This window comes from Pelophylax lessonae, assembly GCF_965119305.1.
Source record: "Pelophylax lessonae genome assembly, chromosome: 6".
Taxonomy (NCBI): Eukaryota; Metazoa; Chordata; class Amphibia; order Anura; family Ranidae; genus Pelophylax; species Pelophylax lessonae.
The window spans coordinates 127,143,151-127,167,856 of NC_138773.1; the positions used below are offsets into that span (position 1 = coordinate 127,143,151).

Here is a 24,706-nt window from a genome sequence, read left to right on the forward strand (position 1 = left end):
TTGGTGCAGAAAAAGGCCTTGGTGGATGCCCTAATATCCTCAGTGAGAGACACCCTTAAACTCACGGATGCGATTTCTACATCGTAATGGGGCTCGGTCTCCTTTGGATCCCTCAGAGCGAAGAAGTCGGCCATAGTTTTTCCCTGTCCTGAAGTTTTATCCACCTTAGTGGAAGAACAATGGCGGAGAACTAGTAGCACGCCTGCGATTCCCAAACGTTTAGCCAGGCACTATCCGTTTGAGGAAGGGATTTTGCACAAGTTGACCGTTCCTCCTTCGGTGGACTGCCAGATATGTTGTATTCATAAGGCCACGGTTTTGCCAATGGCAGAATCCTCATCCTTATCTGATGTGACTGATGGACGTATCGACGTCTTGTCTCGCCACCTGTATACGGTGGTTGGCTCTATTCTCAGGCCTGCCATGGTTACGATACTATTCTCCCAGACTGTTTGGGTGAAGGCTCAGAGAGGCGCTGACAGCTGTTCAGGTACCGTCAGCTACTTTGGAGCTTACTGACCAATTATCGCAGACTCTGCGATTCGTATGTGATGCTAATCTGGATGTCCTCCCTCTTGCAGCTAGGGCATCGGTGGTTAGTGTGCTTATCAGACGTGTGATATTGTTGAAATCTTGGTCGGCTGACCAAGCTTCCAAAAAATTGTCCGATCTTCCATACCAGGGTGATCGCCATTTTGGCTCCGCCTTGGAAGACTTGATCAAGTCGGTCACTGGGGGTAACTGCCCGTTCCTCGAAGCCGTAGGCCCCCTCGCGCAAGCGTGGTCCTTTGTTTACTGCCCAGAAGCGTCTTTTTTGTGCGACCAGTTCGCAGCAATCGAAACAGACGTCCGGTGGTAAAGGCTCCAGGAAACGTTGGGCTGGGAAGCCAAAACCTTCCATCCCCAGCAAACCCCAAGCAGGCCTCCTGTGCCTGAAGGGGCGCCCCCACCCATTCCAGGGGTGGGGGGATGTCTCAGTTTCTTTCCAGGACCGTGGATTTCTCTGTTACATGACAGGTGGATTCACGAGGTGATTCAGTCCAGGTACAAGATAGGGTTTTGTTCCTGTCCTCCGGACAGATTTTTTTCCTTCCAATCTTCGGCTGTCCTCGGACCGTCTGGCTGGGTTGCAGACTGCAATTCGGGACTTGCTGACCCAAGGGATGATTGTTCCAGTCCCTCATTCGAAACGCTTTTGAAGTTTTTTATTCAAACCTCTTTACTGTTCCGAGGAAGGAGGTCAAATTGCGTCCAATCTTGGACCTCAAACTGTTGAACCACTTTGTGCGCGTCCAGAAGTTTTGCATGGAATCCCTGCGATCAGTGGTGGCTTTCCTGCATCAGGTGGACCTGTTGGCCTCAATCAATATCAAGGATGCCTATCTTTATGTCCCCTTTTGTTAGGCCCATCAACGGTTTCTCCGTTTTGCAGTGAGACGGGAGCATTTTCAGTTTGTGGCTTTGCCGTTGGGCTTGCCTCTGCTCCCAGGGTTTTCACCAAGGTGTTAGCCCCGATATTAGCGCGGCTTCGGTAGAGGGGGATAGCAATCTTGGGTTATCTGGACAATCTCCTTCTCCGAGCAGAGTCGTCTGCACAATTGTAACGCGATCTGGAAGTGACTATTCACTCTACAGCAGTTCGGTTGGAATCTCAACCTTCAGAAATCTGCTTTGGTTCCAACAACCAGGTTGGAGTACCTGGGGATGATCCTGGACTCGACTGCGGCAAAGGTATTTCTTCCTCCTGCGAAGTTGAGGGAGGTGATTCTGTCTCTGCTGGCTTGCGACCTGGTTTCGCTCCCGTCCTCCATGCAAGTATTGGGCCTCATGGTGTCTTCCTTCGCAGCCGTGGCTTACGCTCAGCCACACACGAGAATTCTTTAACAGGAGATCCTTGTCAAAAGGAACAAGGACCCTGCATCCCTGGACAATCTGATTCTTTTGAGTCAGAGCTCCGGGGGGCTCCCTACATTGGTGGCTCAATTCTCCGAACCTCCTTCACGGGAAGTCCTTTCTTCCCATGCTATGGACGGTGCTGACAACGGATGCCTGTCTGACTGGTTGGGGGGGAGTGCTGGAAACTTTGACCGTCCAAGGTACTTGGACTATGGAGGAATCCAAACTTCATATCAACGTTCTGGAACTGAGGATTATCAAGTTGAGCTTGATCCATTGGACGGATGTTCTCATGGGGTGTCCTGTCCGTGTCCAGTCGGACAATGTCACGGCTGTGGCATATGTCCATCTTTAAGGGGGCACCAAGAGTTCCCTGGCGGCTTTGGAGGCAGCAGAGATTCTGAGTTGGGCAGAGACTTATGTGCCAGCCCTACTGACTGTGTATATCCCCGGCGTGGACAACTGGCAGGCGGATTACCTGAGTCGACAAGCCCTGGATCAGGGCGAGTGGTCTCCACATCTGCAAGTGTTTCACCAGTTGTGTCTCCGGTGGGGAACCCCGGATGTGGATCTGTTCGCCTCTGGACAAAACAAAAGTTCCAAGGTTTGTGGCTTGGTCCAGAGATCCTCTGGCTGAAACCGTGGACGCCCTGGCGGCTCCCTGGAGTCAGTACCGGCTCCTTTATGCGTTTCCTCTACTGCAACTGTTGTCTCGCCTGCTACGCAAGATGGAGCTGGAGGGGATTCCGGTAATTCTGGTCATGCCAGATTGGCCTCGGAGATCCTGGTACGCTAACGTGGTTCGGCTGAAGGTAGCAGGGCCGTGGGCTCTTCCTCTGAGGGAAGATTTTTTGTCGCAAGGTCCCGTCTACGGTCGCTGGCTTTAACGGGTTTGCTGTTGAGAGCTCGGTGTTGAAGGACATTCATCAAGTTTTATAGAGTGGATGTGCTGACATCCGCGGATGCGTCCTTTGGCCGCAAGGTTTTGCAGGCCACCGTGTGAAGGAGTGGTTTCTTGACCCTCCTTTTTTGGTTTTCTTACATTTGAGCCACAGTTTTTTTTTTTTTTTTGTGCTCCATGTTACTATGTTGGCAATGTTAGCTGTGGGAATTTGCATTCTGTTTGTCCGTTCCCCACCCCTCTGTGGTTACTGCTTTAGGACGTCCCAACCATCTATGATTAAGCAGCAAGCCACGTCCGTCAGTGGACGATGGAGAAAATGGTATTTTTGTACTTACCGTAAAATCCATTTCTCTGAGTCCGACGAACGGGGCTCCCACCCCTCTGTCTTTTTATGAGGGTTCTTTTGGGATTCTCCACTGTTTGCAACCAAACTGTTTGTGCTTTGGTGAGGCTGAGGGTAATAGCCCAGGGTATGCCCCCTGGGCGTGTTAAACCTTTGTCTGAAGTGCCTGGTCACTCCTAGTGGGAGGAACTATTGCCCAACCCTCTATGATTAAGCAGCAAGCCACGTCCAATTTTTTCCCTCCTACTGTGACAAAATGTCATGAATCAGTGGAGTTCTAAAAGCAATATGGCTGTGCCTAAGCATCTCGATAGACGGTATCGCTTGAGTCTCAGTGGAGTACGTGGGCAGTCCCACCTGTGGAGGACTCTCGGGGTCTCCAGGCTGATTAAATCCACCTTAATTCCAGTGGAGGGGTCTCCGGTTTTTAAAAGACCCTTTTGACAAGAGAGCCGAGATTTTGGTCCACCACATGTTTACTGGGGCTGGTTTGGTCCTTAGGCCAGTGTTCACCATAGCATTGGTGTCCCTGACTGTCCTGAGCGAGCTAAGCTTTTGCGCCAGGATCTGGAGGGGGAACCGCTTCCACCTGCCTTTGCGGAGCTGTCGGACTATTTGGTCCAGGGGTTGCAGTTCATCTGTGATGCCTGTCTGGACGTGGCTTCCTTAGTCTCTAGGCTGTTTGTGACAGCAATGATCCTTCGGCACATGATATGGCTAATATACTGTTCTGCGGACCAGGCTTTCTAGAAGGCCTTATGTGATCTTCCAATTGTGGGGAATAGCCTGTTTGGAGCCTCCGTGAAAGGGCCTCCTCCGGTGGTTTCATGAGGACCTGGTCTGGTATGACGAGAGTGGGTTTATCCAGACCTACAGACAAGCCCTCTTCTACCTGAAGGGGCCCCATCACCCAAATTTGGGGTGGGGAAAAATGTCTTTGCTTCCTTCTGGACCCGTTGACCTCCCTGATTCCAGACAAGTGGGTCCCACGAGCTGATTTGGTCTGGCTATAAGATCAAGCCTTCGGTCTTCTCCTCCAGAGAGGTTCTTTCCTTCCAACCTGCGTTTATCCCCAAACCGTCTCTTTGGGATAGTGCAAAACTTGACACTACAAGGGATGGTTGTTCCAGTCTCAGAATTTGGGCGTTTCTTTCATGGGTTTTATTCAAACATGTTAGCATGTTCCAGGAAGGAAAGTGAGCTACGTCCAATTTTGGACCTCAAGCTCTGAGCTGCTTTGTGTGGGTACAGATTTTTCAAATTGAGTCCATTCGCACGGTTGTGGTATCCTTTTATGGGGGATCTTCTGGCCTTTATCAATATTAGGGGATCTTCTGGCCTTTATCAATATTAAAGGGAAACTCCAGTCAAAAATGAAATTTTTCCTAATAGTATGTTAAATATCTTTCTCTTTTGATATTCATTTTCTGCCTAGCTGCTTGTGAAGCTTAGAAAGTCCTATCTAAGGTGGACAAACAGTTTCTTTCTGTTCTTCACTGACAACACTATTTCCTGTTATCTGAAATTTGCTAAACTGTATTTCACTTCCTGATCAGGTTGTCAAGCTTTCTTAGACATGCGTGCCTAAACCTGCCCAGCCCCACCCCACACTCCTCTCCACTCCCCTCCTATCTTTCACCATGACCTCCTCCGGTCTTCATTGCCTTGTTTAGACCAGCAGCTTCTCCTGGGACAGAGGGGAAGGGGGGTGATGGTCATGTGACCGGCACAATATATGAAAGAAATGAGGTACAAAGGAGCATTTGTGAAAGTTTAGAAGGATACAGATTAATTTCTATTGCTCATTACATTTAAGGAATTAGTTTTAGGCTCCGTTTCCACTAGTGCCACTTGTCATGCAACTTTGGACACATTAAGTCGCATGACAAGTCACAGCCCATTGATTTGCAATCTATGCCACTTTGAAAATCAGAGACTTTGAAAATGTGCCTGCACTACCTTGATGAGACTTTGATCCAGAGAGTATAAAGTTGGATCGAAGCTGCACTCAAAGATTAGCACTAGTGGAAACATAGCCACTAGGCTATAGTGTGACTTGATCCAGAGTGTAAAGTTGGATCAAAGTTGCACTCCAAAGTCGCATTAAAAGTTGCACTAAATTAGTGCAGGTATCTTTTTCAAGGTCGCTGATGTTCTAAGTCACATAGATGGGGAACGGATGCCATTGAAATCAATGGGCTGTGACTTTTCATGCAACTTTGTCTGTGTCCAAAGTCGCATGACAAGTTGCATTAGTGGAAACTGAGCTTTAGTCTACATTTCCACTATTGTGATTTACACTCTGGATCAAAGTTGCATCAAAGTAGTGCAGGTACCTTTTTCAGAGTCGCCAATTTTCAAAGTCGCATAGATGGGAAAAGGTGCTGTTGAAATTAATGGGCGGTGACTTGGCATGCGACTTTGTGTCCAAAGTTTCATAAGTCCCATTAGTGGAAACGGAGCTTTACCACTATTGCGATTTAGAGTGCGACTTTGTTGCAACTTTGATCCAACTTAACACTCTCTGGATCAAAGTCGCATCAAAAGTTGCAGGTACCTTTTCAAAGTTGCGTAGATGGGAACGGGTGTCATTAATTAGTTGCACTAGTGGAAACGGAGCTTGAGGCCCTTTTCACACTTGTGCGGCCTAAAAGTCGCTCAATTTTACCGCAATTTTTTTACTCAATTTTTACTGCAATTTTTTGCTGCAATTTTGACTGGGCTAGGTAAAGTAGTGCAGGGACTACTTTAAAGTTGTTGCAAATTGAAGTCGCACAGTTACGAACAGTACTCATTGGAAATCATGGAGTGTGACTTGTCACGCAAGTTTTCAGTCCCAAATTGCAGGTCAAGTCGCACAAGTGTGAAAGAGGCCTTAGTTTAAATTTCCACTAATGCAACTTGGAGTGAGACTTTGGTGCAACATTGATCCAACTTTACACTCTCTGGATCAGCCACACCAAAAATTGCATCAAAGTAGTGCAGGTACCTTTTCAAGGTTGCTGATTTTCTAAGTCGCATAGATGGAAATGGGTGCCATTGAAATCAATGGGCTGTGACTTTTCATGCGACTTTGTGTCCAAAGTCTCTTGACAAGTCACACCAGTGGAAACAAAGCTTTAGTCTACTTAACCACTATTGCAATTTAGAATGTGACTTAGATGCAATCTTGATTCAACTTTACACTCTCTGCCTTGGATGCAAATTTTGATTGAAGTAGTGCAGGTACCTTTTTCAAAGCTGCATAGATTGGAACGGTTGTCATTGATTAGTCGTTAGTCGTACTAGTGGAAACGTAGACTTTAGTGTGGTTGCCTGTACTATGATCATTGTAGACACGGAGCTGAGACCCCAGAGCACTTCCTGATACACTGGACACCCCCCCCCCCCCCTGTGTCCAACATTCTTCTCCTATGGGAGTCTTCATTCAAAGCCCAGCACAGCTATACTGTATATGTGCACCACCCCCTCCTGTGTCCTGTGTGGATTATTTCTTCATTTTCTCATGAATTAGGATATACAATGCATCCTTACTGATGAGGACACTGGGTGGGAACCTGTGTTCATCTCCTCCCATCCTGTATACGCCACTGGCTACTAGGAACTGTGTCCCTCCCTGGAATTGATGTCACCGGCTTTCAGTAACCACACCCACTTGCTTCTCTTAGGCTCAGCAGGAAGTGGAATTGAAGTCATGTGACAGTACTGAAAACTACAGAATTCAGGTACAAAAACTGGGATTTTTTCAGTTTGACACATAAGGCTGAACTCCGCTCACATTAATGATTGCAGGGGAGAATTTAGGGTATTTGGCTGGACTTCTGCTTTAACGACGTTTACCTTCATATTCCGATATGTCAGTCATTCACTATTTCTCTGCTTGCCGTGGGCAAGGCGCATTATCAAGAGGTCCCATCTCAGCCCCTCAGGTTTTCACAAGTGTAGACCCAGGTGTTGGCATTGTTGCTCCAGCGGGGGATTGCGGTACTGGATTACCTGGATGATCTTCTGCGAGCAGAGTCTGACTGCTCTAATGGACAATCGGGAGATTACTGGATTACTGTGAGGACTCTGCAGTAGTTTGGTTGGAAATTACATTTCTAGGTGTTGGCTTTGGTTCCGTCCACCTAGCTGGACTATCTGGGTCTGTTCTGGACTCGGCCTGAGCCAGGGTGTTCTTCCCTTGGGACGAGTTCCAAAATCTGTCCAAAGAGAGATTCTTGCCATATGGGGCAAGAATCAACAGTCTCTGGACAATCTGACCCTGTTGAGCGGGGGTGCATGAGGATCCCTGGTTCGGTGGCTTCTCCCTCCGGCGATTCGATAGATTTAATCTTCCTTCCCCTGTACTGGACAATGCTCACTATGGATGCCAGCCTGTCTGAGTAGGGTGGCGTTTTTTGGCACGGATTGTGCTCAGGGGTCTGGACTCTGGAAGAATCCAGACTACTGATATACTGGACATTTTCTCTGGAGGTGTTTTTCATCAGTTATCACCGGTGGGGAACTCTTGAGTTGGTCCTGTTGGCATCTCATGTCAACAGGAAGGTGCTTGGGTTTGTGGCACGGTCTCTGGATCCTCTGGCCAACACCACAGACACACTGGTGGCTCTTTTGGGGCTGGTATCGTCTCATATAAGTCTTTGGTCTTCTAGAACAGGCATGTCCAAAGTACGGCCCGCGGGCCATTTGCGGCCCCCAGGCCTCTTTAATATGGCCCCACAGATAATTTGGAAAAATCTATTGTTGTGGCCCCTGTGAATCCCAGAGTGCTGCTCAGGACCACTGGGATCTCTGGATCTTTCAACGCACATGTTACTTGTGAATACACTAAATGTTAACATCCACCACCCATCCCCACCAGCTTTATATCCCTTGCTCAATATGGCCTCAGACTTAAGGCCTGTACACACGATACGAAAATCGGAAGTAAAATTTCATCCGACCAACGATCTGCCGATTTTCAGATTGTTAGTATAGTGCTTTCAACAGCCAAAAACTAATTTTCGGCCCCTCCGCAACTCCGCATAAAAACGTTTATGACGCAACCACGCCCCCAACAGCCGGCTACCAAGATACACCATACTGTGGGAGATGTTCGTTCACTTCTGATGCGGTTCCTTCCAGCTTTACATGCCCTAAACATTCATCATAAATGTGAGTGTGATACCTGCTTTTAACATAAAAGTTTTTATGCGGAGTTACGCTATGTCCCTGTCTACGCTTTCTTCCCTATTTTTACCATGTGGATATCGTATTTGAGTCTGTAAGGCGACACCCTGTGGCCAATTCCGGCATTACATACAAGCTCATATAGGTCTACTCATTAGTTTGAGTGACCAACTCCTTCTGGTAAGCAGCCAACTTATTCAACTACCTGGTGATTTGCACATCGGTGTCCTCCTTATCCTTAAAAAGTGCCGTGTGGATTTAATGATCTCTGGGATTTGTGGCTGATCTTCCTAATTTTCTACACTTTATCACTATGGACTTTATTTGGATTTAAATATCCTCCATTTTTTCACTTTCTATTTTGCACGGATTGTTTTATTATATGTGATATTATTTAAGTATCAATTGTTTTGAACACATATGATATATTTTTAGTGATATCACAATCACTGATGGTTTAGATTTGATTTTGAAGTTTTATGACTTTTTAATAGGATTCGAATGTTATATTTTGGTGATTTCACAACCACTATTTTTAGCTCAGCACATTCTTGATTTCAATTGTATTTATATTTAGGTTTTTCTATGATTCCTTGTGTGCAACAGCTTATTTTTTTTTTTTCCCTAAATATTTAATTCTCATTAGCGCACAAATTTCACCACCACACCAGAAGGGATTATAGCCATCCTTGTGGCTCCAGACTGGCCTCGCTGGTCTTGGTACGCAGATCTGATACGGTTGGTCGTCGATGCTCCTTTGAGACTTCCTCTTAAGAGGAGATCTGTTGGCTCAAGGGCCCACCTTCCATCTTGCCTTACAGTCGCTGGCTTTTAACGACTTGGCTGTCGGAAGCCCAGTGCTGAAGGCTAGAGGGTTGTCTGTATCTGTGATTCCCACGCTGCTGCAAGCTAGTAAATCTACTTCTTGGTAGACTTACCATTGCGTTTGGGGATGTGATTCTCTTGGGGTTCACCCTCGCTTTTTTTTGCGGTGACTTGGAGTTTGGCTTCCTCCAGCGAGGTGTTGAGCAGCGTCTTGCCTTGGGTACCATCAAGGGAAGTATGTTTATTGCTGTGTTCTTCCTACTCCAGTTGTCACTGCTTTGGGACGTCCCAAGGGTCAAGGAGACATGGAGCTGTTTCTGTCAATGAACGAATGAGAACTGGATTTTTGACTTACCGTAAAATCCTTTTCTCTGATGTTCATTGATGGACACAGCACCCGCTCCTCTAATGAGTTGTTATATATTCTTCTGACACTGCTTGTTACAAAACTGAAGACCTGTAGCAGGAAGTGGGAGTATACCTCCTGGAACTACCCTATAGGCATAGTCAAACTTTTTTCCGCCTAGTGACCTACTCCTGTAGGAGGCAGCATAACCCAAGGGTCAAGAAGATATGGAGTGGTGTTCGTCAATGAACATCAGAGAAAAGTATTTTACGGTAAGACAAAAATCAATTTTTTTTCCTGAAATGTCCCTCTTAAAATGAAGGTGCATGTTATACGCCAATAAACACACTATATTTAACCGCGTTACAAAACAACTGTGTTTTCAGAGGTATGGGTGTACAGGTGGGTGGTGAGGAGCCTGTCCTAGTCCCAGTTATCTTGCTTACATGCTGCTGTGCTGTATTTTTTCATTGGGTTTTGTCTCCCCATTGATGCCATTCAAGCCTACACCACCCAATTAGAGCTGTTTTTCAGGATATTTACATGTGTGAGTGGGCTGCATTCTATCTTTGGGGTCATGGGTTTGACACGAACGACCAAATTCTTTTAATGATCTCATGTTTTTTATTTACTTAATTTACATGATTATGGCACATGACACAAGATTTGATTGTATGAGAGGAGTTGCTGTGTTTAGCTAGAGGCACACACAATCAAGTGCCTGCACCTATGCCATCTACATATATTGGTCAGTCTTGGTATATCCTTATAGGTTGAGGAAGGGCTCCTACTAGCATGAAACATGTTCCATCTGTGATATCCCCATGGTGTCTGTGATGTTTTTGTGATGCACAATAAAGGATTTAGAGCGCAGCGATTCCGGAACTTTTCTTTGAGAAACATGTAAGCACACAGTGGTTTTTGCATCCATACGTTTCATTTTTACCTAAAGTGGTGTCTAGCTTCTACTTGCAGTATATATTTTTGTTCTCCTTTTTGTCCTCACAAGGGCTCTAAGGAAGCAGCTTTCCAATGTCTTGCTATGGTGTGGATTGTGAGGGTTTGTATTGTGGTCACAGCCTACCTCCGAAAATTGGATTTGCTTTTTGTTTTGGCCACCGGTGTCAAACTGGTCTTTTGTTTTGTAATCCATGATTGCTAGGTAGATTCCCCAGATCATTTCTCACACAAATTCTAGCTATGTTCTACTGAGTTTAGCCATTGTTTTGAGGGTTTGTTGGCTGGCACAGGATGGTACAGAACACAAGACCCTCCCCTTTGTGTTTTTGGTCTTTGATTGTTTGCTACAAAACTGAGGGTCACCTGGTGGGAGGGCTAATGTGAGGGAGTGTTAAAGCTTTGAGTGACTTTGCCAGTGTCCAGTCACCTGAAGGTGACACATATAACCCATCCTTTATGATTAACAGCTGGTGTTCTGTACTATATTCCCCAAAAATTTATTTTCAAGTATATAAAAAAAAAAAAAATTCCCAAGCCATTTTTCAGGATGGTGACATGATAGATAGGCTCCTCCTTCTGCAGGAAACACAAGTACAGATAGTTTTAAAAAAGCCACCATCCATCCCCATTTAGTAATTTTTACATCTTGTTTTGTGTCTTGTCCACGGCAGGCTTCCCTGGATGACTTCTCCCTCCACCTGTTACAAACTGGTGAGGCAGCCAGCCTCAGGTACCTTACCTTTGGAGGAGGGATGGAGGAAACCCAGGGGAGAATTTAGTCTGTCTCTCCACGGGTTGCTTCCCCCCCCCTTATTTTTTTTTCTACACATCTCCCTGCCAGTCCTGCACCAAGGGTGTAGTAGTGGTGGCAGGGGGAGGGGGTGCGTTGTCTCCCCCTTTCCACTCACACCTGCTTTAGGCTAAGTATGGGGCAGTGAAAAGCTTGAGGCACACTCGCCCGCAAGGAGAGCCTGTTTTAGGCTACCTGCCTCCCCTCCTATATGGGCTTGTGCGGGGACACCAGGGAGCTGGAAAGCCTCACGCAGCACGCCAATTTCAGCCCAAGTATTGCAGCAACAGTGACATTTCAAGATGGCGTCGCTACCGGAAGTAGTCCGCGGCCCTTTTGGATGGGGCAAAGATGCGGCTGACATTCTGTGGTGCCCTTTAAGGCAGTAATTGGCCGGCGGCCGAGCGAGGGGTGGGTCAGAGCTCAGCCCCTCCTCCTTCCCTTTTATCTGCACTGCAAGATAGCAGCAGTCAGAACAATGAGCTGGTGTGCTCCCTTCCCTCCAGGCGGTTCTAATGGCAGAGGACCAAGCCCCCCTACCAGAAGCTGCAGAGCCAGGCTTCAGCCTGATCCTGGCAAGTGGGAAGGAAGGACATGGAAGGGATATGGTCTTATGCAGGCAGCTACTCCCGGGAAAGGGTGTGGGGGGGGGGGGGGGGGGAGTCTCTGCAATTTTCTGGGAAATCATGTCTGATGGGACCTCCCTCTGCCTGATCTTCCTTCTCAAGGCCCAAAACCCAAGAAGCTGCAGATGGATCAGGTAAGGCAAAAAAAAGTAGCATTGCCGCTCTTGCGGCGTAAAGACCCCCCCAGGATAGTGACAAGCTGCTATGCTACAGATGCATAAAGAAGATTGTCAACGAGGAAATAAAGCCATTGGCGAAGGATCTCCTAGATTTCAAAAAAGAAAAAGAAATACCATCCACTTTACCATCCCTTCAGACATCCATTAGTGAGATGAAGGATGGGAATAAACTGTCGACCTCATCTTCCACTCTGAAAAATACACCTCATCGGGAGAAAACTCTGAAGCCTCCAATCATTCCTCAGCTACAGCGAAGTTCCTCCAACTCTTAATCGGAAGAAGGGGCGCTCCTGTTTAAGGACAGTTCCGACTCAGACAGCGAGCTAGGCTGGGCAGAACCACAGAAAATTCCCACACATGTGTTTCCAGCAGAGGAAATAGAGGAGCTTAAGGCCATCTACATAATGGAAGATATCCGGGAAATTCAGCCCACTGACTCAGTTCGTAAACAGTTGTATAGAGGCCTGAATGCGACCAAAGACAAGTCCTAGCGGTACAATGGGGCCAATTACATATGAGGGCACTACAGTGCCACCTTCTGAACCATTGGGATGGAAAAACAACCTCACTGGAGGAGATTCCTGTCCCTCGAATCATCAGGAATTCCTTAGTATGGTGGCTCAAAAAGGACTCGCTAGCAAGCGGCAGACTCTGGCTCCCACCTGTTCAGGTCCAAGTCACCACGGACACAAGCGTTCTCAGTTGGGGGGCCCACATAGGCCACCAGGTCAGACGGGGTCTGGGAGAAATTGGGGCCAGAAGCTTCCTCCAACCTAAAGGAGCTCATGGCAATATGGGAATCCCTACTCGCCTTCCAGTAGGACGGCAGGCAGGCACATCCAGGTGCTGGCGTACAATGTCACCACAGTGGCTTACATCTGTTCTTTCAGCCATACAAATTAGGACGACGGACAATGTTCTTGCGGATTTTCTAAGTCGCAGACAGCTAGAGCCAACAGAATGGGAGCAGGACCACACCATTTTCAAAGCACTCACCTTAAGATGGGGCTCTGCAGAGTTAGACTTGTTCACAGCAAAGGACAAGAAGTTGACGAAATACTTCTCCCTGAAAAGAGAAACTCCTGAGGGATAGACTACCTGGGGTTCCCATGGCTGTTCAGCCTTGCCTACGCTTTTCCACCATTCCAGCTCCCTCCCAGGACGATAAGGAAGATTTGAATGGAGAAGATATGAGTGATCCTGCTGGCACCCTTCTGGGCAAAAAGGGCATGGTTCATGCCTCAGCGAAATATGGCAGAAGACCCGTGGGTCCTGCCTAGCAACCTACATTCACAATCGGGAGCTTACCACCTGCAAATCCAAACCTTGAAACTATCAGCATGGATCCTGAATGGCACACTTTGCTAAATAAGAGATTCTCCACCTTACTACAAAGCAGAAAGCCGGTAACCAGTAAGATTTATGGGAAAGTTTGGAGGAAATGTATATCAAAAATGCTGTCCGAAAACAGGAGTACAGGAGTCTGCAGAACATAAGCACCATTTTTAGACTTCCTCCTGGAGGGCGCAGAAGCCAGGCTCGCAGTGGTCACCCTCAAGGTCCATGCGGCAGCCCTATCAGTGTTCCTGGACACTGCTCAACGACAATCCGCTAGTCAAAAGACTTTTTAAGTCTATTGAGAGAACCCACCCCAGCAAGAGCATCTGGGCAGACCCCTGGGATCTCTCGTTGGTGCTCAAAGGGCTCACCAAAGACTCTATTTTGCCACTCACACAAATCTGAAACGCCTCACTATCAAGGTGACATTGGCTAGTTGCCATCACATCAGCTAGATGTGTAAGTGAATTACAAGCCCTATCTATGAAAAAGAACCTTGACTCAAGATATTCCCAAATAAACTGGTACTCAAAACAGACCCACTGTTTCTCTCAAAAGTTGCCTCGGCGTTCCTTCGGACACAAGGCGCCATATTGCCATCTTTCTGCCAGAACCCCTCTAATTAGGGGGAGGAAGCCTTTGCAACACTAAACATCAGGATGCGTGTCCTTCACTATCTGGAAGTTGCCAAACCCTTTAGGAAAGCACCCAACCTCTTCATTTTGTTCAGAGGCGCTCACAAAGGAAGGTCCGCTTTCAAAAGTTTTATAGGCAGGTGGATCAGGAGGGCATAGAAACAGCATACTCGACCCAAGTCCAGGCCAGGTATCTGAATGTGAAGGCGCACTCCACTCGCTCTGTAGCTACTTCCTGGGCGGAAAGGGCTGGGGCAACCTTTGAACAAATTTTGCCGCGCAACTACCTGGTCCAGCGACTCCACACGTGTGAGGCACTACAGTATTGATATGGTCTCCACCCAAGATCTGACCTTTAGTTGAAAGCTCCTGCAAGCGGTAGGCCCACCCTAGGTACGCATCATTGTGGTCTCATGTGACCGTCCTGGAGGATGACTTGGGAAAGTCTGAGTTATTACCTGGTAACTCCCTTTCCATGAATCCTCCAGGACGGTGGACCCCCGCCCTTACTAATAAATATTAAGAAATAATAATAGGAAGAAAATACTAGACTATGTATATTTGATTGTTAGCCTTTACTGTTCAGGTCATCTTTATACCACTAAGGGGCAGCCTATCTATGCTTGTGTTTCCTGCAAGAGGTGGAGCCTATCTCTTATGTGCCCGTTCTGGAGGATTCCTTTAAAGGGAGTTATCAGGTAATAACTCAGACTTTTTTCCTCATTCTTAACATAGCTTAAATGGCAGTAACATTTTTACTGGAGTTCTAATCTTCCCCCCCACTCTGCAAAACTAGTAAAATTATTTTCAGCTTGACATGTTCTTTACAGTGTATCAAAAATAACCGCGCTAGGCACGAACGTAAAAAAGTGAATAAACCAATATAAATGGTAATAAACCAATATAAATGTGAAAAGCTGCAGCTGTAGTAGGAAAACACCAAATAATAAATGCAAACGAAGAGCCGCACTAAATTGACACAGTGATACTAAAATCAAACTGAAAAATAGTGATAACAATAAAATGTGCTTTAAATTATACCATAATGTCCAATTGAATAAATCATGGCAGTGAAACAATCTAAAGGTAAAATAATTTCCATAAAGTAAGGAGAAATTGGAAAGTCCAAAAATGGGTGCCAAGTGCAAGAAAGGAATCCTTCACCAAATATCGTGACTTCCTCCACAATCAGTGCTGCATGCTATGGGCACACTAAACGCTTACCGGAGGGAAGACAAAAAAAAGCATCCAATATAAATTGTGCCCATAGCATGCAGCACTGATTGTGGAGGAAGTCACGATATTTGGTGAAGGATTCCTTTCTTGCACTTGGCACCCATTTGTGGACTTTCCAATTTCTCCTTTATGGACATTATTTTACCTTTAGATTGTTTCACTGCCATGATTTATTCAATTGGACATTCTGGTATAATTTAAAGCACATTTTATTGTTATCACTATTTCTCTTACGTCCTCTGACAGTCACCGCCTCCTCTAAGTCATCACTATTGGGTATTGACTTCCGCTCCGCAGGAGTAGCTAGGCATAAGACTTAGTAAAAAGAACAAAAGCATTTAGCATAGACACACCCATGGGGGCTGTCCCACTGGTCAATACCCCCCTGCAGTGATCCCTCCCAACTCAGTTTGTTTCTGCCTAGCGTCAGGAGTAGTTAGGCTTCCCTGTGCTGGGGCTACAGTCTCAGCCTGTCTAATCTTTTTTTTCTTTGATTTACTAGCTGTTTATTTTGTCAGCTATAGTTTTAGTCGGATCTTCGGATGAAGATGGATTCTTGCGGAGCTGGGAATCGGACTGGTCGCCCTGGTTCTCCAGGGCAGAGGATCAGAGGGACACCCGGCCCGCCATCGAGGGCTCAGCCATGTGTTTGTCCTGGCATTATGAACAACCCATCCCTGCTCGCAGCAGGGATGCAGCCTGTGAGGTGGCTACCTCACTGGACACATCTGTGGTGCTGCAGTGTCCTTTCCTTGGCTAACGGCATTCCCTGTCAGATGAGGACAGCTGCTTTCCGTTCATAGAGGCACCCCACGCCATCCGGTACAGGTAAGTACTTTCTGTCTGGGGCCTCTGTCTTGGGTGGCAGTCCTGCATTGCTGTGTATTCCCCATGTCTGTGCTTGTGTGAGGCTCCCTGATGCGATCCCTGTGGGGGTCTCCTTTTACATGCGCTGCGGTGCTGTGTGGGTTTGGGGGCCCTTTCCCCTTTGTCACTGCGGTGTTTTGGGGGTGCAGACTGTGTGTGCGGCGGCCGCAGCGGGTAAAAACCGCGCGGTCCGTCATTTTAAGCATGGGCAAGCATGTCTGGCTTCACTGTAGGCTTAACTGCATGCTTTTTTGGCGCCATCTGGTGCCATCTTGTGTGTGGCAGAACGATCGTTCCGAGCACATGTTCGGCGGCCATCTTGCCGAAGCCTCCCATTCAGTTCTATGGGCAGCCATTTTTCCTGGGTCTTGCAGCTTATAGTTCAGCCTCACTTCCTTTTTCTCTGAAGCAGCGATCGGTGTGGTAACACTCTGTGGGGGCTCTGCAGACTGTCTCTTCCATAACTCTGTTTTGTCCTTCCTGGCTCAGTTTTGTCTCCTTTTGGGGGTCTGTGTTCACTGTGCATATAGCGGTGGGCTGCACGCTCCGCAGCGATCTTAAAGGGCCAGTACCTTTTTATTGCATTTTTTTATATAACTTGGGCAATGGAGTCTCAGGACAGCAAATTCCCTACAGCCCTGGTGGGGGACCCCAGTCCTACTGTACCCCCTGTTATATCTGATTTGGCCGCCGTAGTGGCGTCTTTAGTGTCCAAAATAGAGGTGCTGATGGCTGAACGAGCTGCTAGGAAAAGGCCTAGATTATCTATCTCCTCTGATTCAGATGGTGATGTGGTTGCTGTGGCGGGCGTGCCCTTTTCAGGGTCTCGCTCATCCCTGGACCCGCTGGGGTCTGAGGGGGAGGCGGAGGTGGAGGGGGTTGATTCTCCCCCGGGGTCGCCTGAAGAACGCGCGACTATGGATGAGCTGTGGGCACTTGCCCGGGGGAGGAATCCTCCCTTCCGATCAACATATTGGAATTGAGAGCGATCAAGCTCTGTCTCTTCCAGTGGTCGGATCGACTTTGGGGCCGTCCTGTTCGGGTACAGACGGACAATGCTACGGCGGTGGCTTACATCAACCACCAAGGGGACACCAGGAGTGCCTGGGCGGCCCTGGAGGTGACCTACCTTCTGTCTTGGGCCGAGACTCATGTCTCGGCAATTTCAGCAGTTCACATTCCGGGTGTGGAGAATTGGCAGGCCGACTATCTGAGCCGCCAGACCCTGGACCAGGGGGAATGGTCCCTGCACCCGGAGGTCTTCCAAATGCTGTGTGCGAAGTGGGGATCCCCCAACGTGGATCTGTTTGCATCTCGGCTAAATCGCAAGGTGGAAAGGTTCGTGGCAAGAACGCGCGATCCTCTGGCAGACACCTCAGATGCGTTGGTGGCCCCTTGGCATCAGTATCGTCTGATGTATGCCTTTCCTCCGATTCAGTTGTTGTCCAGGTTCCTTCGCAGGTTAGCCTCGGAACCGCACTTGGTGATTCTGGTAGCGCCGGACTGGCCACTCCGGTCCTGGTACGCCAACGTTGTTCCCCTGGCAGTGGCGTCTCCTTGGCGGCTGCCAATTCGGGAAGATCTGCTGTCTCAGGGACTGATCTTCCATCCTGCTTTACAGTCACTGGCTTTAACGGCCTGGCTGTTGAAAACCAGGTCCTGAGAGACAGGGGTCTCTCCCCAGAGGTCATTCCTACTCTAATCAAGGCTAGGAAAGCCTCATCTGGTAAATTCTATTACCGTACCTGGAAAGCTTATTTCGCCTGGTGTGAGTCCAGGGGGTTCTCCCCTCACTTGTACTCTGTGTCGAGAGTGTTGGCTTTTCTCCAGACTGGTGTGGACCAGCGCCTGGCGCTGGCCACGATAAAGGGCCAGGTATCTGCACTGGCTATTCTTTTCCAACGCCCTGTGGCGTCTCATTCCTTGATTCGCACCTTTATTCAAGGTGTGCGACATTTGGCCCCTCCCCGGAGGGCGCCTTTACCTCCATGGGACTTGAACTTAGTTCTGTCCGTGTTACAGCGTTCTCCCTTTGAAAACATTCAGGAGATATCGTTGCCTCTGCTGTCTAAGAAGGTTGCTTTTTTAGTGGCGATCACTTCGGCTCACAGGGTGTCGGAGTTGGCGGCGTTGTCTTGCCGCTCTCCTTACTTGGTGGTTCATAAGGATAAGGTGGTCTTGCGACCTAACTCTTCCTTTCTTCCTAAAGTGGTGTCTGATTTTCACCTGAATGAGGACATTGTGTTGCCCTCGCTCTGTGCGAAGCCCAAACATCCCAAGGAGGTTGCGTTGCATTCCTTGGATGTTGTTAGGGCGATCAGGGTATACCTGTCGTCCACTGAATCCTTTCGGAAATCGGATTCCCTCTTTGTCCTTCCTGAGGGACCTCGGAAGGGCATGTCTGCGGCGACCATTGCCAAATGGATCAGTCAGACGATTGTACAGGCCTATGCTTTGAAGGAAGGGTTCCACCCTTCCCTGTTAAGGCACACTCTACCAGATCGATGAGTACGTCCTGGGCCTACCGGCATCAGGCTTCGGTGGCCCAGGTGTGCAAGGCTGCGACTTGGTCGTCGGTGCACACCTTTTCCAAATTCTATAAGCTTGATGTTCTGGCATCAGCTGATGCCTCCTTTGGCCGCAAAGTTCTCAGTGCGGCAGTGCCATAGGGGACCCTTGTGTTTTTTGTGGGTCCCTGGCTGTTGGGGTGTTTATCCCCTGGATATTTGTTTTCCTGGGTTGTTGCTCCTGTTGAGCCTTTTCTATTGCCCAGAAGGTTCTCTTACTGTGCGTGTAAGGTTCCTTTCTCTGATGTGGGTACTGCGTTGCCTTTTCTACGGTTGCGTCTCCCACCCCTCATGTCTACACTGCTTTGGGACATCCCAATAGTGATGACTTAGAGGAGGCGGCGACTGTCGGCGGACGTAAGAGAAAACTGAATTTTTGTAAAATCTTACCGTAAAATTCCTTTCTCTGAGTCCTCCGACAGTCGCCGCCCCGCCCCTCTTTTGGGGTTTTTTCTTGTACACCTACTGCTATTCTACCAAACTGAGTTGGGAGGGATCACTGCAGGAGGGTATTGACCAGTGGGACAGCCCCCATGGGTGTGTCTATGCTAAATGCTTTTGTTCTTTTGACTAAGTCTTATGCCTAGCTACTCTAGGCATAAGTCAATACCCAATAGTGATGACTTAGAGGAGGTGGCGACTGTCGGAGGACTCAGAGAAAGGATTTTTACAGGTAAGATTTTACGAAAATTCAGTTTTTTCAGTTTGATTTTAGTATCACTGTGTCAATTTAGCACGGCTCTTCTTTTGCATATGTTCTTTACAGTAACTACCCTTCTTGATCCTGTAGTCCTATGTAGGTTGCTTCAAGTTTTCTCTTGTGTTTTGGTCATATTGTACATTACCACCTGCGCATTTTGTATATCTTGATGTTTAGACTGCTTATCTGTTTGTAGAACGTACTCCAGAAGAGATTGAGAGGACAAAACAGTTTGCAAAGGAAGTAGTTGACCTTTTACGTCACCAACCTCATTTCAGGATGCCATTTAATAAGTTTATTCCATCCTATCACCACCACTTTGGTCGTCAGTGCAAACTTACTTATTATGGTTTTACAAAACTGCTTGACCTTTTTGAAGCCATACCGGATGTCTTACAAGTAAGTACAGCTTATACTTGGTCATACACACTTACCAGTAGATGAGCATGATATAAAGAAAAATCCATCATTACCAAGTTATGTTGCTTTGTTAGTTGACATGCATAGAAAAGCTGTATAGGTTTAAACTACCTGTCTCAGCTAAAGTTACAATGAGAAAGTAACTAATCTTCCATCCTCTGGAATACCGTTGGGTGGTCTACTCTATTGCACCTATTTCAGATCGTTATGCAGGCAATGCAGTGATATTATTGGTAATACCATAGATAATTTGTGTAATGTGGTTTAGAACAAATGTCTTTCAGCTGTTTGTAATTTATTTTGACCTGTTGAGACCTTTTTGTATCTCTGAACCTTATTCCAGCCATGTCAACCTTTTAGGATGTGTTCAAAGTCATCCCTATATGCTGCATATGTGCTGTTGTCTGCATCCAGGAGTGAAGAGTCTGAATTTTCTGTCTCAATCATTTTATAGGTTTTAGAGTGTGGGGAGGAAAAGATTTTGACCCTGACTGAAATGGAGCGTATTAAAGCTTTGGCCTCCCAACTTGTAAAACTGCTGCGTTCTCAAAAAGACACCTCCTTAATGATTCCTGACTTGCTTACAGAATATAGCAAGACATTTGGCTACAGCCTGAGACTTCACGACTATGATGTCAGCTCTGTAATGGCATTGATGCAAAAATTGTGCCATGTTGTTAAGGTAACTGGCTACTTGATGAGTTGCAAATTGAGTATGATAATTTTTTTATTGCTTTTAACTCTCCATCCTGCTGACTGGCATGAATACTGTCACACTGATGTCTGTAGAAAGTCTTTCTGATCCAAGTAAGAAGTGGGAAATTTACCTGGTGGTGTAGAAATCACATATTTGATACCAAACTATAAGCCTACATAAAAGCTTTAGGAGGCTGACACGTGTCAAGCTTATGCCGTTTATAGTTGGCAGCAAAATCTTCAAGCCCAAGACTAGGAATATGAAAAATCCACCCTGAAAGGCTCATGGGTGGAGCCTTACTGAGCAGACATGCCAGCTTAGAGCTCCACTCCTGAAGAGATGTCTCTGCCGTAGTTATATTGTCCCTGCTCAGCTTCACCTGGTAAAAATTGTTACTCGGTCTACTAATATCCCCCCCCCCCCCCCACACACACACACACACACACACACACACACACACACACACACACACACACACACACACATAATGTAATAGTTCTTAGTAGTTCTCACCTAAAAATGAAGCCAAAAAGCAACAAAGAAACGCTGTCTTGGGCTTCAGCCAGAATGGCACTAACTTCATCCCCTCCTCCCGGCACCTCACACTCGGTGAAATCCCCCCAGCACTCTAAGGTATCTCTGGAAACACAGGGCAAATATGATTTAAATTCATCTATAAAAACTTCACAAGTGACATCCCTTACAGACCCTGCTCATTCTTCTGTTCCGAGGCAATTTTGAAAAAATAATTCACAAATTATACAGACCTCAGATCATATTACATTCTGAGGGAAATCGGAGAACTGGGCCAATGCACTGCAAATCTTAAACTGCGGGTTGATAAACTTGAAAATAACACCCAGGCTTATGCAGTTGAATTTGAAAACTTCAAAGGAGATTTAGAAGATTACCAAAAAAGGGCCCCAAGTTCCAATATCCCTATATATATGGAATATCTGAATCTGTCACTAATTTGCAAGCCACTATGCTATCCCAATTTCAATAACTACAGCCTTCCATACCAGTCAAATGAATGGAAATGGACAGGGTTCATAGAGCCCTCACACCTCCCAAAGCTGATGGACCACCGGGGTGGTAACTGGTTAGGGCGTATGCGTGAACCTCTCCTTCAAGGATGCTCCGAAACCGGTTAACACCCCCCCTCCCCCCGCGTCATCACTTTTGTGCGGCCCTCGAAGGTGAGGTATGCGCTTCACCAGGGCCTCGATCACACTGAGTCCCCTAATTGGTTCTCCCCTCTCCCGGCTGCTGGCCAGCCTGGGACGGAAACACAGCGGACCCGTAAGGACGCCGAGCTATGATAGATGCTTACACCTCCATGTAGTTTCTTAATTATATGTGTCAATAAAATTATTTACATGCTCCACTGAGTGGCGCCTTTCTCTGTTTTCTGCCTGTTTGTGGGACAGTTGCTTTGGCCTAACAAAGATCTGCCCTCAATGTAAGCACCGCATTTGTGCATCTGTGCCATCCATACCAGTCAGTCTGCACCTTATCCATCATGATTGCCTGAACTGAAGCTTTATCCCCAAGCCGGAGCACCCATCAAATCTTTTTCTTTCTCCAGTATATTCAAATATAGTTGATAATATTGGTTAAATTACAATAGTCATATTCTACTGTACACTACAAAGCTTGTCATTTATTTTAATAAAAATATGCTGGGTGTAACATGATTTTTCTTCTTATTTAACATGTATACATAGACATTTCATGAAACATTAAATCATGAATATTTACTTGAAGTCTTGGAAAAGTAATGGAATTTTATTGGTAAAAATGTGTATGAACCCTGATTAGGGGATAGATGGCGGGTGCCCTAAACCTATTTGGGCCTAGCACAAGCACAAATTAGGGTCAGAAGTGACACTAATAGTGATCAGTAGTTACCTATATACTGTATTTAGTGCACAGTGGGATAGGGAGTGAAGGGGTTAACTGGGGGTGATCAAGGGGTTAAAACTTTATTAGGGAATAGATGGCGGGTGCCCTAAACCTATTTGGGCCTAGCGCAAGCGCAATTTAGTTTCAGGAGTGACACTAAATACAGTGATCAGCAAAAAAATCTGTATACCACTATATATAGTGTACACAGTGAGGGGTTTGGGGGGTGATCAAGGGGTTAAAAGTGTACCTTTGTGTGGTAGTGTCAGTGTAGTGTTGTGGAACTCCCGTTTTTAGATGTTTCTCCTTCTGGAACCGAAAGGGCTCCAGGAGGGAAAATTACATCACTTCCCCTGCCTGTGTTTACATTACACAAGCAGGGGACATGATGCCATTGGCCATAACCGATCACCAGATCCAGACCCAAAATCATTGGTCTGCATCTAGTGACTGATCGCTTCTGAGCCGAATCAGACCAGGATCGGGCACGCGGGAGTGCGCCTGATGTAGGTCTACGTCGCTGGACACAGCAGAGCCGAAGTGCCACAGTAGCAGCACAGTGAGCGGTCTTAAAGTGGTTTTGAAGTGGTTAAAGCATCTGACCAGGCCAAGATTGGTGTGATAAGATGCTTTCCCAATTTCTCATTGGTTCTGTTTATATCTGATAAAACCAAAGTCATGAAATGCTTGTAGCTTCCGGTATCTTAGGCCATAGAGATGATTGGAGCCATTCTGGTCTCTAGTCGGCTCTATGGTCAGCTGACTAAACCAACGGCTGCAGTCTCTGGTTACCCAGTGGGACAGGAGAGCCTGAGAAAACCGTGGAAGGCTGCAGGAGGGGGGAAGGGGTCTCCTCCCAACTGCTTGTAAAAGCAGTCTTGCGACTAATTATCTGCTAGCATTGCCTTTACATGTAAGCTGACCACTGGCTGTAAAAAAAAAAAAAGATACCAGAAAGTGTGTGGTATGCCCACCATTAGACCTCCCAGCATCCACCCACTTCTAATGATGGGCATACATGCCGTGTTTTCTTTTTCCTTGGCCTAAAGGAAAAAAAAAATAGCAGATTCCTCCATTCGCATCAATCAACATGGATGAAGAAATTTCTGCCAAGAAAAGTGTTAAATATATGGTGAAGCACAGGGGGTGATCTGCCCTCTGTGTCCACCCCATCCCCTATGCTTCACCATATATGCTCTTTTTCTTAACTGCGGTGGTGATATCACCTCCTACAGCGCTACAGTCATTGATTACGTCTAAGGTGCGAGCAAAGGCTTTTGCTGTCAGAATAAACAAATCCGTGCTGCAGCTGATGGGCGTACCTACAAAGCAAGCAATGGTTAACAATAAAACACAGTAACTATAAAACATTACAGTATAACAGTATTGAATAAAGTACCCTAAAAGTAGAGTGAGAACAGAAAATTAACTCAATAAAACCACTGTTTAAGGCTTTTTTATTTTTTAATTTTTTTTAAACACTTTTTATGTAACTTTAAAAAATCTGTTCCAGGCTAGGGTCTCTCAAAATGCGATTGCCGTTGTCTTTCGAGACCCTGTGTGAAAAAGTGTGCCCTAGACTGTGCCGTGCTCTACCTATACTAATACTCTACTAGTGTGTGTGGTAGCGATGGAAACAGTCCCCGTTGCAGAGATCAGGTTGGCCAGGACAGGAGGGACAAAAATAGCTGGTGTCACGCCTATATCCGCTTTTTCTACAGAACCAACCTCTTCTTTGGGCTGCTCTTTGGGTAGAGGTACTAAGGGGACATCCGGAAAATGCCCCTCATGCAGCCTGCTCACTGCATCTTACATAGCTACATAGTTAGTGTGGTTGAAAAAAGACCAGTCCATCCAGTTCAACCTATGGTGTGTGTGTCTACTGTTAACCACACATTGTATACCCCTGTATGTTGTGGTCTTTAAGGTGCCCATCTAATAGTTTTTTAAAACTATCAATGCTCCCTGCTGATACGACTGTTTGCGGAAGAGAATTCCACATCCTTACTGCTCTTACAGTGAAGAACCCCCTGCGTATTTTGAGGTTAAACCGCCTTTCCTCTAGTTTTAGTGAGTGGCCACGCGTCTTATTGTATTTCCTTTCTCTGAATATGTTTTTCCATATGCTAGGATTTCCAATACAATATTTGTACATTGATATCATATACCCCCTCAATCGTCTCTTCTCCAGAGAAAATAAGTTCAGTGCTTGTAGTCTTTCCTCATAGCTGATGTCCTCCATTCCCCTAATTATTTTTGTTGCCCTTCTCTGGACTTTCTCCAGTTCCAACACATCCTTC

The 24,706-nt window shown here is 46.7% G+C and overlaps 1 protein-coding gene across 1 annotated transcript in view; it reads left to right on the forward strand.

Annotated features, from left to right (window-relative positions):
- The window catches only part of MARF1 (meiosis regulator and mRNA stability factor 1), a 587,347-nt gene that overhangs the window by 448,707 nt on the left and 113,934 nt on the right, over positions 1 to 24,706 (forward strand). The window contains exons 20-21 of the mRNA XM_082261010.1: positions 19,581 to 19,783; positions 20,259 to 20,486. Of these exons, the coding sequence (XP_082117136.1) occupies positions 19,581 to 19,783; positions 20,259 to 20,486 (431 nt within the window). The remainder of the gene's footprint in view (positions 1 to 19,580; positions 19,784 to 20,258; positions 20,487 to 24,706) is intronic.